This window comes from Melitaea cinxia, chromosome 19 (assembly GCF_905220565.1).
Source record: "Melitaea cinxia chromosome 19, ilMelCinx1.1, whole genome shotgun sequence".
NCBI lineage: Eukaryota > Metazoa > Arthropoda > Insecta > Lepidoptera > Nymphalidae > Melitaea > Melitaea cinxia.
This window is the reverse complement of record NC_059412.1, coordinates 13,357,818-13,372,896: the sequence shown is the minus strand read 5'-3', so window position 1 is coordinate 13,372,896 and position 15,079 is coordinate 13,357,818. Positions and strand designations below refer to the sequence as shown.

Genomic DNA, 15,079 nt, shown 5'->3' with positions numbered 1-15,079 from the left:
CACCGACATAATCGCCTTTTTTTGGTATCGCAGCGGAACCCATTTACGGGTGATATCGAGGATGCCTGGGTAGGCTTGCCTAGACTGTAATGTCGGCTTTAGCACTTGGGAGTGTAATACCGACCAAAACCCCTGCGGGAGCCTTCAGCCGCTTTGATTGGAGGGTCCTGGCAACAGGATCCCTCCAGCGACAGGCTGACCTCGGCGAAAAGGCCCGACTTCTCCTCCATGGGGACTGTCCGGCTCACCTCTGCACAATCCTGACGACGCCGTGTCTAGCACCACCAACATAATCACCTACGATATATACTAAAATAAATTCTCAACAATGTAATAGTGGAACAAAAAACATCTTAATGTAGTCGAAATATATTTGTGGCAGTGACAGGTCGTTTAACTAGTCTTACCGCTTGTGTGGGCGTCGATTTATTTCTTTTGTCGACGCGTTGACGCAGCGGTCACAGTACTGGCTGGTGCGCTACGTGTCGTGGATTCGATCCCCGCTCGCGACAGATTTTTATATTGGGTATATAGATGTTTGTCGTGGTCTGGGCGTTTGCGCTTGTGTATTGTGTGTTTCCGGACCCCCGACACAGAAGAAAATCCTACTGGGGCCTTATGGCTATTAAGCCATTTCTTCCAGACAATCCAAAAATATATACGTATAATATATATAAACGTTTAAAACGTTATATTTTATCCCACTAGCGCGTAAACAAACGTATGGCATGCCTTTTGGTCAGCGATTACCGCAGCCAATAGATACCTACAAAACCAGGAGCACGCGTAATGTTTGATAAGTAACGATCGCTATCAGGTGTATTTTATATTAACAACCGGGACCAAAAGCTAAACATGCTCTCCAAGCCACGGTGGGGAGAATAACAAGGACAGACATCCAAACTGGATACAAATATTTGTTTAAATACTAATAACCATCTCGAGCAGGAATCGAACCCACAAACCGTCGGAGTTCAGACGCGTTCATGGCATACGCACCACTACACCAGAGCGGTTATTATTAAATAATTATAAAATATAAACAGATTTTTGATAAATATAACGAAAACTCGAATAACTTATTAATTTTAAAATATTATTAAATTAAATAGTATAATTAAAGGAGCTTATTATCAAAGCCGATATTTATATGATAAAACATTTCCAAATGTACTGACTTAACTCATAACATATTAAAATCGGAAGAGGCAGCGGGTGTGATTTCATATTAATCGCTACTGACCCTAACCAATCATAGCGCTAGTTGAATCATAAATATGTTACAGACTACAGAGGCGATTTATTCAAGAGCTTTGAATGCGGAAGAGTGATGTCTATTTGTAGTTTTCTAAATCACCATATTAAAGGAAATGTATGGTGATTTAGACAATTTTATGCCCGTATAGTTGTTTTTGGATAGTGTTTGTCGTTACAGGCAGATGAAGAGTTGTATCGATGTTAACAGTATGAAGTCGATCAGACCCCAGACAATGCAGAGTTGTGGCCATTATAGATAGCAACAGAATGAATTCGGTACTGACGGTGTGCGGTCGGTCAGACCCAAGTACTAGTAACTGACACGGTACAGTGAGAGCATTATTGTAGATAGAATTTCAATTGAATAGATACTGGAAGGTTCTCGAGTAGCGACCGCGTACCGGGCGCCGCAGCGTTGGCAGGACCCCCACGAGGTGAACCGATGATCTGGTCAGGGTCGCGGGAAGCCGCTGGATGTGTGCTGCGCAGGACTGATCGTCGTGGAAAGCATTAGGGGAGGCTTATGCTCAGCAGTAGGCGTCCGTGAGCTGATATGATGATGATGATGAGATACTGATGGTGTGGGGTCAATATAGATAGTACGGTAGCTGTCATTTGTTTGCACCTGCTTATGTTAACTACATCAACGTACCTCCATACTTTAAAACAATGTACTGTGTGTATTATCTTCTCCTACATGGTGAAAGAGGCCTATCCCCAGAATGGGGATGTTATAAGCTGAATCAATATTACCAGCCTCCAAATATACCATGTTTGCTACGTAGATACATGTTTAGGGCAGATTTGATTCCTGGATATCGCCCGTAAAGGGGTTCCGTGAGATACCAAAAAAAAGGTAAAAACAATAATAAACATGAACTGATGCAACCTAAATCGAAAAATTGCAACTTTAATGAAATAACATGAATTAAAGTTTTCAAAATGACTATCGTTACATACGCTAGTCCAAGCAACGTGTCCTATCCGTAAAATTGCACGTCAGCCTCCAAGCGAAACGGCCGGATCATTCAATTGACCGAGATCAGAACGAATGAAATGAGGTGAAATCAACCGACATTCGATTCGACTCGGTCGTGATTGAAGTTCGTAATACATAGTGTTTGAACGATTTTCTTTCTTAAAAAAAAAATTAAAAGTTAACTTAAAATATATGTTTATCGATTTGCATAAATTTATTTTGCGCTTTTCGTTCCCTTAATACGTTATTTACTTTTAAATCATTCTTGTCGATAAACTTTTTTAGGCGACAAGTGTTCAGATTCCTTTTCCTTGATAATTGGCAATGCTTTCTCAACTTTTCTATTCGTGCAGAAAATTTGTTTCTATAATAATATTTAAATAAAATGTATCTCGTAGGTTCAAGATAGGATCAGGACATATAGGATCAAGAACAGACACGCTAAAACTATAAATTTGACTTTATTTAAAATCATACTGGGATATTACAGACTGAAACGTAAAATCATACTACACTATACTTCATCAAAAATTACGACAAATACAATTAAGTAATTATTTATTTATTTATTTTATACTTTATTGTACACCACAAATATATTACAAACATAAAGATAGTTACAGACAGTGAAGTACAATGGGCGGACTTATGGCTAATTAGCCATTTCTTCCAGACAACCCATAATTAATTAACTAATTTAGTTTCTATTTATATATCACTTTTAACTTCAGCCTTTCGCATTCCCACTGCTGGACATAGGTCTCTACAAGTTCATGCCAAAAATGACGTGAACTCATATGTGTTGCCCATAGTCATCACGCTGGGCAGGCAAGTTTGTGACCGCAGGGCTGGCTTTGTCGCACCGAAGATGCTGCTGCCCGTCTTCGGTCTGTGTATTTCAAAACCAGCAGTTGGATGGTTATCCCGCCATCGGTCGGCTTCTTAAGTTCCAAGGTGATAGTGGAACTGTGTTATAACTTAGTCGCCTCTTACGAAATCAACGACAAGAGAGGGGGTGGCTATGTATTTTACTTTAACGTGTACTTTTAACGGTAGGTAACGAAACGGCCGTCACGCGATTTTTTTAAAATTGAGGCAAAACAAATAAAATTAAAAACTCGATAAGTAGTAGAAAATTAAAATAGCTTTTTTATCTAAACTTTATCTAAACTTTTAACTTTATCTATCTTTTTGGGGGTCGAAGTTACTCGCGTCCGTAGGATGTACCAAGTCAGGTCTTAACCCTCTTTACCCTACACGTGACCCCTGGGTGGTGCAAAACGAGTAACATACATAGGTGGTAGGCTTCGGCCGTGGCTAGTGTAACCACCCATCGAGCAAAGACGCGCCGCCAAGTGACGCGTCTTGCAACACGACCTGTCGTGCCGTGAGGCGCCTCGCGTTCCGGAACGATGCTCGTAATAGCCAATCATAGGGGTATGGGTATGTACAGTTGCGCTGCGTCTAGTGACAGGATCCTGATCTGCGTAGTCACTGTGCCGGACGTCTCGACCTGGAGGGTAGCGGGATCCGAAGCACGGTGCACCGCTGGCCGACCGCAGGCAGTAGGGGGCCCAACTAGTAGGTTCGCCACCTATGAAAGGCTGCCCCGCCACCTAGCGAAAAATCCAGGGATGGCTTCCATCGTGCCGGTTGGCGACCGGTGAGAGGACCCGATGGCGATTTTCTGGGGGGTTCGGGCGTCCCCGCAGTCTCCAGTCGAGTCTTCTTTAGTGTGGTTTCTGCAAAAATCGTGGAGTCTATAGACGCAGCGCCTCGTACAACTACCATTTCCCCTCCTATTCACCCCTTGACCACAATGAAGAACAAGAAAAAAAGTAAGGTTAAACAGCGGCTGCACCTCCTCTCTCTCAAAGTGCACCTCACCAACATACGAGGATTGCACTCAAATCTCGTTGCAGTCCACCACCACCTGGAGACTGAGAGGCCGCATTTACTTTTTCTTACGGAGACGCAAATTGGTAGCCCAGCAGATGTAACGTACCTGCAGTACCCTGGGTATTCGCTCGAACATAATTTTAAATCTCACGCTGGAGTCTGTATGTTTGCTCGTGATGATGTTTGCTGCCGGCGTCTACGTAACTTAGAGATACCTAACCTTTCCATCATGTGGTGTTTATTGGATACGGGCATGGAGCAGATTGTGTATGCCTGTACCTATCGGTCGCACAGTGGTGATCGGGAGACGACTCGGATGTTCGACTATCTCAGTGAGACGGCTGACATGGTCCAACGTCGGTATCCTGCTGCCCAAATGGTATTTCTGGGGGATTTTAACGCTCACCACCAGGACTGGCTGTTCCCATACCAGAATACCGACCACGCCGGGAGAGAGGCGCTCAAATTTGCTCTGTCGCTAGATCTTACCCAGCTAGTCCAAGAAGCAACACGAGTACCCGACGTTGACGACCATACACCTAATTGTTTGGACCTTCTGTTGACAACTGACCCAGACCGGTCTTCGGTATCAGTTGCAGCTCCCCTGGGCACATCTGATCACTGTGTGGTAAAGTCAGTATCTAACTTTCACCCTCTGGATACAGGTCCTACCGGAACCAGGCGTGTGTGGCGATATAAGTCGGCAGATTGGGATGAGATGCGACACTTTTTTGCATCCTACCCTTGGCGGCGGACTTGCTTCTCTTCCAGTGATCCGTCGAGTTGCGCACAAGAAATATCGGAAGTGATACGTCAGGGGATGGAGTACTTCATTCCATTTGCTGATGTATCACTAGATGGCAAGATCCCTAGGTGGTATAATGCAGAATGTGCCGAAGCTGCAGCCCGTAAAGACTCAGCGTTTGCAGCGTGGGCTGAAGCCCGTACCCTTAAATCTCCGGACATAACTACGAGGAAGAGAGCGTTCAACTCTGCTGCCAAGTCCTACAAAAGGGTTCTTAAAAAAGCTCGTTTCAACCGTATTAAACGCATCGGAGCCCAACTAGCTTCCCATCCGCGCGGTAGTAGAGCATTTTGGTCACTCTCTAAGTCGGTTGAAATGAGCTTCTGCCGTCCCTCGCTGCCTCCTCTGCTTAAACCAGATGGATCGCTGGCCTTTACTGCGACAGACAAGGCTAACCTTTTAGCGAATCTGTTTGCAGAAAATTCGCTCCTTGATGCAGGTAGTGCCTCACCGCCCAGACATCCACCTTGCGACTCTGTTATGTCAGAACTACGCATTCGCCAAACTGAGGTTTTGAGAGTACTCCGTAACTTGGACGTGAATAAGGCTAGTGGTCCTGACGGCATACCAGCAAGAGTACTTAAGCACTGTGCTCCTGAGTTGTCTCCTATTCTCACGCGCTTGTACCGCCTCTCTCTAAAATCCGCTCAAGTTCCTAAAGCATGGAAGATTGCCAACGTACAACCTGTACCTAAAAAGGGTAGTCGTGCCGACCCGGCTAACTATAGACCAATCGCTATCACCTCCATACTGTGTAAAAGTTTGGAGCGCATACTGAACGATAAGCTCCTTGCATACCTCGAATCGAATGACCTCCTGTCGGACCAGCAATACGGTTCCCGCCGCAACAGGTCCACGGGGGATCTTTTAGTGTACGCCTCGCACATCTGGGGCGAAGCCTTGGACAAGCACGGAGAGGCGCTAGCTGTCTCACTCGATGTATCGAAGGCATTTGACCGGGTCTGGCATGAGAGCCTATTGAGCAAGCTTTCAGCTTACGGAATACCCCCGAGCTTGTGTGACTGGATATCAGATTTCCTGAGTGGGCGATCATTTCGGGTGGTCTTAGATGGCTCCTCGTCTGACTTGATGGCGGTTAATGCCGGTGTCCCTCAGGGATCAGTTCTCTCTGCAACCCTCTTCTTGATCCACATAAATGACCTCCTCAGGCCCGGTATCTTTGGATACGCGGATGACAGCACTGTTACGGAGAGATACGTGTCCGGTCCCCGAGCTGGTGGGGCTGAAACTCATGAGCATAGAGAGGCCCTGGTTGAACGCATGAATTTGGCTTTGAAAGAGGTATCCGATTGGGGTGACGCCAACCTAGTCAAGTTTAATGCTTCCAAAACACAAGCGTGTCTTTTCACTGCTAAACGGAGTCCATTCCCATTAGCTCCGACTTTCCGGGGTGTATCTGTACCTATCACCGATAGTATTGATCTTCTAGGCATAAATATTTCGTCTAATATGAACTTCGGACAATGCATAGAATCCAAGGCAAAAATTGCTGGTAGGAAACTTGGTATCCTCAATAAAGTCAGGCAGTACTTCACACCGGAACAGCTTCTTACTCTCTACCAAGCACAAGTTCGATCGTGTATGGAGTACTGCAGCCACTTATGGGATGGCTCTGCCAAGTACCAGCTCGCTGCTTTGGATTCTGTGGATCGACGCGCCAGAAGACTCATCGGTGACAAATCGCTGGTTCGCTCTAGACTTCAAAGTCTCGAACATCGGCGCAAGGTTGCCTGTTTGTCGGTATTTTACAGGTTGTATTTCGGAGAGTGTGCTCTAGAACTATACAATTTGGTTCCACCATCACCTTTCTACCACCGAACCGCAAGGCATCGCATGAATCTGCACCGCTATGTGGTTGAAATCCCACGATCTCGCACTAAACGATTTGCTTCCTCGTTCCTAATACGCACCGCTAAAATTTGGAATGCCCTTCCGGCTTCCGTTTTTCCAACGAACTATAACCCGGGTATCTTTAAATCAAGAGTGAATAGGCATCTTCTAGGCAAGCGCGCACCACCTTAGGCTGCATCTTCACTTGACTTCAGGTGAGATCGCAGTCAAGCGCTAGTCTATATATTTAAAAAAAAAAAAAAAAAAAAAAAAAAATAAACTACTTCAATAATATGCTTAACGTCTATTATTAGCTCAGGGGTCAGAGTGGAGCAAACGCCCCGTCTTGCCCCACTGTGGGTATTGATGTTACTAAAAACATTTAAACACGTAGCTACTTATATACCATAAAATGTTTTATCGATAGAAAAATTAAATAAGGAGAGCAACTAAAAATACATAAAGAATAATTGAAAAATAATGAACGCAGAAGCGTTTTAACGCTAAAATAAATATTTATTGTTCCATAGAAACTCTCAATTTTTCCATTCCCTTGTCGCTTTATGTAAAAATGTTTCGAATATTTAATTTTTCATAATAAAATATTCGCTTCGATGTTATTAAAATAACTTAAAATTATTAGTAGCTTTCAATATTGGAAACATAATTTTTATCGAACGTAATTTAAGGACTAAAAAAAATAACATAGTTAAATTTTGTAACAGTTGAGTTTGCTTGGGAATTTATTAAAGAATTAGTTTTGTATGTCGACCTTTTTTAACTATAGTTTGTAAATATTGATGTGAGATTATTCTTTTTTCATTATATTTACAAATTTAGTTTTATAATTTGTGTTGTTCGGTATTTAACTTTTATTTCTCATAATAACCTAATAATTTACTAAAACTAAAATAAATATATAAAAAAAATTACCGTATTTACCTATCCGTAATTACATATATAATTATACACGAGGGCCGGCAAGGGTAAAAATGACGTATAAATTCTTTGACGACACGTTGACGCAGTGCTCACTGCGAATGTCGAGTGTTCTATTCCCATCACTACATAATATAAAACAGTCGCTTCCCACTGTCTGTATGCTTAGATCTTTAAAACTATGCATCGGATTTTGATGCGGTTTTCTTCATCAAATAGAGTGATTCCAAAGGAAGGTTGATGAATGCATATAAGAAAAATATTACGGGTCGCTTCCTCGCTCGCATTTAAGATATATGAAAAAAAAAATTGGGAGCTTTATCAGCGCAAATAGCACCCAAAAAATGATTGTTAGAATTTTTATCTGTTAGTCTGTGCGTTTGTATACGCTAATTTCAGAAACAGGTTATCGATTTAGATGTGGTTTTTACTAACGTATTTTAGCAAACCTAGCTTAACATTTAGTGTTTGTTTTATGTCAATCGGTTTATAAATAAAAAAATCGTGCCATTTTAAAAAATCACGTTGAACATGTAAAGTCACTATTCCACGCGGACGAAGTCGCGAGCACAGCTAGTATGTATAATATATTACACGCACAATATAGTTGAAGAACAGTGATAGTTTTAGAGGCTTTTAATGTGATGTCGTAAATAAACACATTTTTTGCGCATATATCATATATTATATTTATTTTATTTTATATTTCATATTTAGTATCAGCATTGCACTCGTGCGAAGCCGGGCGGGTCGCTAGTACTCAATAAATGTTTTCATAGGGTGTGTAGATGTTTATCGAAGTCTGAACGTTTGTTATTATGCTGTGTGTGTTCCTAGATCCCGACAAGATTCAAATCAAGTGGAAATCACGGTTACTAATTACTGTCAACTGCGCAAAAAAATCACTCAAACAAAATTAGGACGAAGATAGGTCAAGGATGAAAAAAAATGAGGTATGTTGAGTCCTAACGCGTTCCAATTGACGCAATCAATGAAAGAAAAGGTTCTACCCAGGTCATCTATAAAAAAAACAAACTGCCTACTCTTTTAATTAATATCGTGTGTGGTATGTCACCAAACAAAAAAAATCATTAAATCAGTTTTGTTTCTCTCAATAAATTTTTTACTAATTAATATTAATACAACACCAATTTTATTTTTACAGACTTTTTATGTTAAATTTTTTTAATTTCACTCGCTTTGAAAGAATTTGCTAAATATTTTAAAACGATGAAAATACTGTGCGTTCCTGTACAATCAAGCATTTAAATTGTTAAATTTTTACGTCGTTCTATCAACACTTTTATAGTGAACTATTTAATTGTGAATAACAACGAATTTAATAAAATGTATAAAATGAAACAAAAACCTTACGTAATTTACGTATTTAAATTCAATATTTTTACTATGTTCTATCGTTTAAGTATGTGTATTCTATAAGTCTTTATGTTACACAGCGTGCAACAGTATGTAGCAAAATTTTATTTTATTTATCGTCATACATTGGCAAATTTTATTTATATTTATTTATTTATTTTATACTTTATTGTACACCACAAATATATTACAAACAAAGCATAAAGATAGTTACAGACAGTGAAGTACAATGGGCGGACTTATGGCTAATTAGCCATTTCTTCCAGACAACCCATACATAGAAAGGAAACTTATTATCTAAATTGGGTAGGTGGAGTAGATGTGTAATAAACTTACATACAAATGTCTACATTCAAATACTTATAATAAAATAAAGAATTTATTATTATCATTAGCACTATCATAAAAAATACATAAATAAATAAAAAGAAGAATAAAAATATAATATAAATATATATTCTATTATAAACTAATAAAGTATGTAAGCAATGAACGTAAATTGAAGATAACAATTAAGTGAAATGATATAAACACAAACATACATATATTATAAACAAAATGAGAAGAGAAAAAAAAAAGAAAAGAGATTGCACCATATATACACTAAATCGTCTCCGTCTTAAGATAATAATCCTTAACGTTTTTTTTAAAAGTCAACAGTGATTTGGCCTCCCTTATGGCTAAGGGCAGACTATTCCATAATTTAATAGCCTGAACAGTAAAAGACTGACTAAAGTACTTGGACTTATGTACGGGTAGCTTCAGCATAAGTCTTCGAGACGTTCTTAATTCTGAAGCTTCGCCGAGATATATAAATTTATCTTTTAAATAAGAAGGATAATTTGGATTAAATAGCACACAGTACAACAGAGAAAGAATATGTAGGTTGCGGCGAAGGCGTATAGGAAGCCACTTGAGCTTGGAACGAAACTCCGAAACATGGTCAAATTTGCGTAGGCAAAATATGAACCGAATGGCAAGATTTTGAAGTCGCTCAAGCCTATTAAGTTGGTCCTCGGTCAAATTAGTGTAGCTCGCATCTGCATAATCTAGAATGGATAAGAGAAGAGAGTTTGCTAACATAATTTTTGTAGGGATTGGCAGAACGGATTTAAGGCGACGTAACGAACTCAGTGTCGCAAAAATTTTCTTAGTAATTACCTTTAAATGATCCGACCATGACAGCGTCTTGTCTAAGTGAATGCCGAGATCTCTGACAGTGGAGCAGTAAGGCAAGCTAGTATCATTATAGGTAATAGGTGGTAAATTATTTATTTTTGCGATCATGCCAGGACTGCCTATAACAATGACTTCCGACTTGCCAGGGTTGATACTAAGCCCATATCGCTTGCTCCAATCAGAAATTTTTTTAAGGTCCATATTAATTAAGTTGATTGCACTCACAACATCCTCAGGCGTGGAATGGCGATAAATCTGAATATCGTCTGCATACATGTGGTAGTGAGAAGAAATATAGTGAGTAATTGAATTAATAAAAATTGAAAAAAGCAAAGGAGATAAAACGCCGCCTTGAGGTACCCCAGATTGGACGTCGCACCATGAGGAGAAAGCCTCATCAAGACATATGCGTTGACGACGCCCCTTGAGATAACTCAGAAACCAATCTATCACCGATGGAGATATGTTGAAGGAACGCAACACACTCAGTAGGATGTCATAATCAACACAATTGAATGCATTACTGAAATCAAGTAGAGTCAAAATTGTGAGTTGTTTATTGTCCATAGCTAATCGAATATCATCAGTAACTTTGACTAGAGCTGAAACCGTACCTTTGCGGAAGCCAGATTGGAGAGGACTGAGAAGCAAGTTTTTGTTGAGGAAAAGGTTTAACTGGTGAAAAACTAGCTTTTCGAGAATTTTTGAAAGGAAAGGGAGGATGGAGATTGGTCGGAAGTCACAAAGCTTGGAAGCATTAGCTTTTTTAGGAAGCGGGATAATTTGAGCCTCCTTCCACGCGTCAGGGAATTTACAACTGGTGATAGAATAATTTAGAATGTGAATTAGAACGGGAATAATAATATCTAGGATAGGAATGATCATATTACGGCTTATATAGTCGGTACCAACAGCATTCGAAGCCACGGACAATACGCTCCTTCTAACATCACATTCGGTAAAAGAAGAGAAGGTAAACGGTGAAAAATTAAAAGTTGGAAGCGAAGAAAGAAAATTTAGCGTTCGTTGTTTTTCAATATTTTTCAATATTAATATATTTATATCCGTGGTCTTGGGACGGGACGACATGCTCCTAAGACATAGACTGACAATAAATATATAAAAATAATAAAAATATTATTTTGACTCCAGTAATAATACTCATTGAATATGAAGTGATATTTGTATCTGTAGTAACGTAAATAATAATCACACATCTCTAATGGCGTAAATAAATAAGTCTGTAATACGTATGTGTTTACTTGACATTGTTTTCGTCTACCTATGTTGTCATCTTATCTTATACTATTAAACGAGCAATTCTTGTATATATATATAGAATCTGGATCTCGGAAACGGCTCCAACGATTTTCATAAAATTTAGTATATAAGGGGTTTCGGGGGAGATAAATCTATCTAGCTAGGATTCATTTTCAGAAAATGTCGTTTTATCCCTGTTTTTAGGGAGTGAAAAAAATATCGTTAGAATACGAAGGTAAATTTAGTTGCAATAGCTTGGTGGGAAATCGGCCGGTCGGGATCAACCGAGAAGATCATGGTTCAAATCCCCATGTCTCTGATCAATTATTTTTTCTTTTTCTTTTTCTAATTGCACTCGTTATTTTTCATTTAAATAGGCTGTTCTTATTTTTTATTATTATATCGGTAAAAGCGAAAAATATTATTCCTATTTTATAATCATTATTTTTTTATTTTTGACTATTTATACCTTATATTTTTTATTATTGTCGGTAAAAAGAAATATTATTCATATTTTATAAATATGTAATTCGTATTTAAATATGATTTTTAAAAAACACGATTTACTAAAAATATACTTATTATATGTTATACTATACCGAGCTAAGCTCGGTCACCCAGGTACTGTAAATGAAAATGAAACCGGTGTCGTCATGTGTCATGTCGATGTAAATGAAATCGGTGTATTTTTTCATATGTGATCAATCACAATTATCTGCTAAATGCAGATACGATCCGATAAATTACACTTAAGCCTCGAAATGATTACCAAAATTATAACAGTTCAACTCTGTTTTGAAGTTTCTTGTTAATCTATTAAACTGTTTGCAGCTTCCCGATTGGATTCGAATAGATTATTAGAATTTCTCGCATCATCGAATTTTGAACAAAACTGGAAGGGCATAATTATAATTTATACGTTTTTGTTAAGTTTGTAACGATATTATTATTATTATTATTATTATTATTATTTAGCACTTTATTGCACATTTCAAATTAACTGAGGTAGAAGCACAGCAGAAAATTTCCTACTAAAAATATGGAGCAGCCCGACTGGGACAGTACCTTGAAATTACAGAACATCAGAACTATATAATACTGATTTCAAGCAATGTTGCGTTCCTGTGGTCATTAAGGTGACCAGAGCTCCTGGGGGTAATTGGAGGAAGGGTCGGCAACGCGCTTGCAATGCTTCTGGTGGTGCTGGCGTCTGTAAGCTACGGTAATCGCTTACCATCAGGTGAGCCGTACGCTTGTTTGCCGACTTAGCTGTATAAAAAAAAGTGCAGATAAACAGAAAAGTCACACTTATTTTGATAAAATTGGAATATGTAGGTAGATATATGAATTCTTTAACCTCACATGTAATATAGAATACAAGTTACGTGTAAATATAAATAAACATTAAAAGCTTTGACCCAGTAATATTTTAATATTTCAGAGGACATAATATATCTTAAAGGAATTATTTTTAGCGACAAGTTGAAATTTTGTCATATTACTTGCTAAATACAAAATAACTTACACAATTCCTTAACCTAATTATTTATTACCCAAATAAAAACATCAATAAGCTTCATCACTTCATCCTATGGCAGTCCACTGCTGGACATAGGCCTCCCCAAGTTCGCCAGATATTCCGGTTTTTCGCATCATAAGGTGATGGTCCAACCGTAGCGTGCGTATCAATAAGCTTGTGTTTTTCTAATTTATGATTTTAATTATAGCTATATATGTATGGGACAGTGCGTATGTGTACTAGTGCGCATATGCCAAAATATCGTCTGTTCTTAAGGTATGTTACTTAATGTACAATTGTACATACATAAATAAACAGACAAATAATATTCAATATGTATATTTTCTAAAAAAAAATCGTTATATACATGTATGTGTGATAGTAGAAACAAGATCTTTACCAACTACGCAAATGGGAGTCGATTCTATATAGTTGATGTATCCAAGCAGGTAAATATTACTGAAAATACTCTTGAAACATATATTTATGCTCGTAGCCGTATTTTATGTGTGTCTGGGTTAAGAGACGACGTGTCCCGAGATAAATTTAGGTTAATTGCATTTTGAATTTATGTTACTTAGGTTTATATTCTGGCAAATTCTTATCAATTTACAATACTTTACGCTTTTTTAGATGATAAATAAATAATTATAATATAAATATGACAATCTGTTTCTTTCTCTTTGATAGTGAAATTCTGGTTGCTTGAAAACGAATGAAATCATCTTAATTTTATATTGACAAGTGATAGAACGTAGGTAATCGTAATCAGTTCAGCCTATCGCAGTCCACTAGCCATAGGCCTCCACAAGTTCGCGCCAGAAAATGGTGTGAACTCATGTGTGTTGCCCATTATCACCACGCTGGGCAGGCGGGTTGGTGACCGCAGAGCTGGCCTTGTCACACCGAAGACGCTGCTGCCCGTCTTCGGCCTGTGTATTTGAAAGGTAGTCGTAAATAGTCAATTAAATACACATTTATGTTAAAAATTAATCAATAGATATTCGTCAGATCTTGATAAAATATAAAAAGAGAAAAACGACAAGTACCATCTTTCGATCTAAAAATACTCATCAAAATTAATACACCCATCAAAAAGTTACGAGGTGATACACATAAATATACAGTCGTATTAATAAACTCCGCATTTCCAGGAGTCGGTTAAAAGTTAAATTTCTTAAAAAAATCCTCAAAAGATTGTTCCTGTTACAATGTTTTTCGTTGCAAATGTTTTAGGTTTCAGATTTGGCAGTACAAACGAGTATGAACGAGGTTATACCGCGCTCGGCCTTTTTCCAAAGGGAATACCAAAAAGATGCCTATTTACTGGCTAGTGTCACTATCGCCCGTCGCAGCTTTGAAACCTTTGGCAGTTTTTCCAAATATTGTGAGTACCAAAACGTTACAATATTATGACGATGTGTGACTCACAGATTAGATTTGAAAACATAGTTTTTTTTTTAAAGAGTAATTAGGTATGAAGTTATCTGCTGATTCATCTCTACAGAATCTACTTTCAAACCGGTGGTAAATGTGCTTTGACTTTAATTTATTTATTATAACAAATATGTTTATTATCCATACGAATAATTCGCACTAAATAAGTATAATAATTATCACTTTAAAAAATTACGAAATAGTATTTATACGTGTGTTGATTTGAAATTGAACAAAAAATCATGTTGACGTTGTTTCAAAATTAAAGCTGTCAAATATATAATTAATTTAGAAAAATAAAAGCCATAATATTTTTTTTAATTGTTGATGCCGTAGAGCATCTATAAAATGATATATAATTTATGTGGAGTAATTAATTGTGAGGTCTTTTTCTATAAAGGGAGGCATCTTAACATTAGCGTATTAATATATATGATGTACCATTCAAAGGTTTTGACGCTCAATTTATTTAATTAAGTTCTGATTGTGATTGATATACGCTTCAGCCTGTCATATCCTACTACTGGGCATAGGCCTCTTTCCCCATGTAGGAGCAAGATCAGAGCTTAACCCACCA

The 15,079-nt window shown here is 38.3% G+C and overlaps 1 protein-coding gene across 1 annotated transcript; it reads left to right on the top strand.

Moving 5' to 3' along the window:
* Positions 1-4,055: 4,055 nt before the first annotated feature.
* LOC123662785 lies at positions 4,056-8,174 on the top strand. The gene is made up of 2 exons (XM_045597582.1): positions 4,056-5,486; positions 8,130-8,174. Exons 1-2 carry the CDS (start codon positions 4,056-4,058, stop codon positions 8,172-8,174), a joined length of 1,476 nt encoding a protein of 491 aa, XP_045453538.1.
* Positions 8,175-15,079: the final 6,905 nt, after the last annotated feature.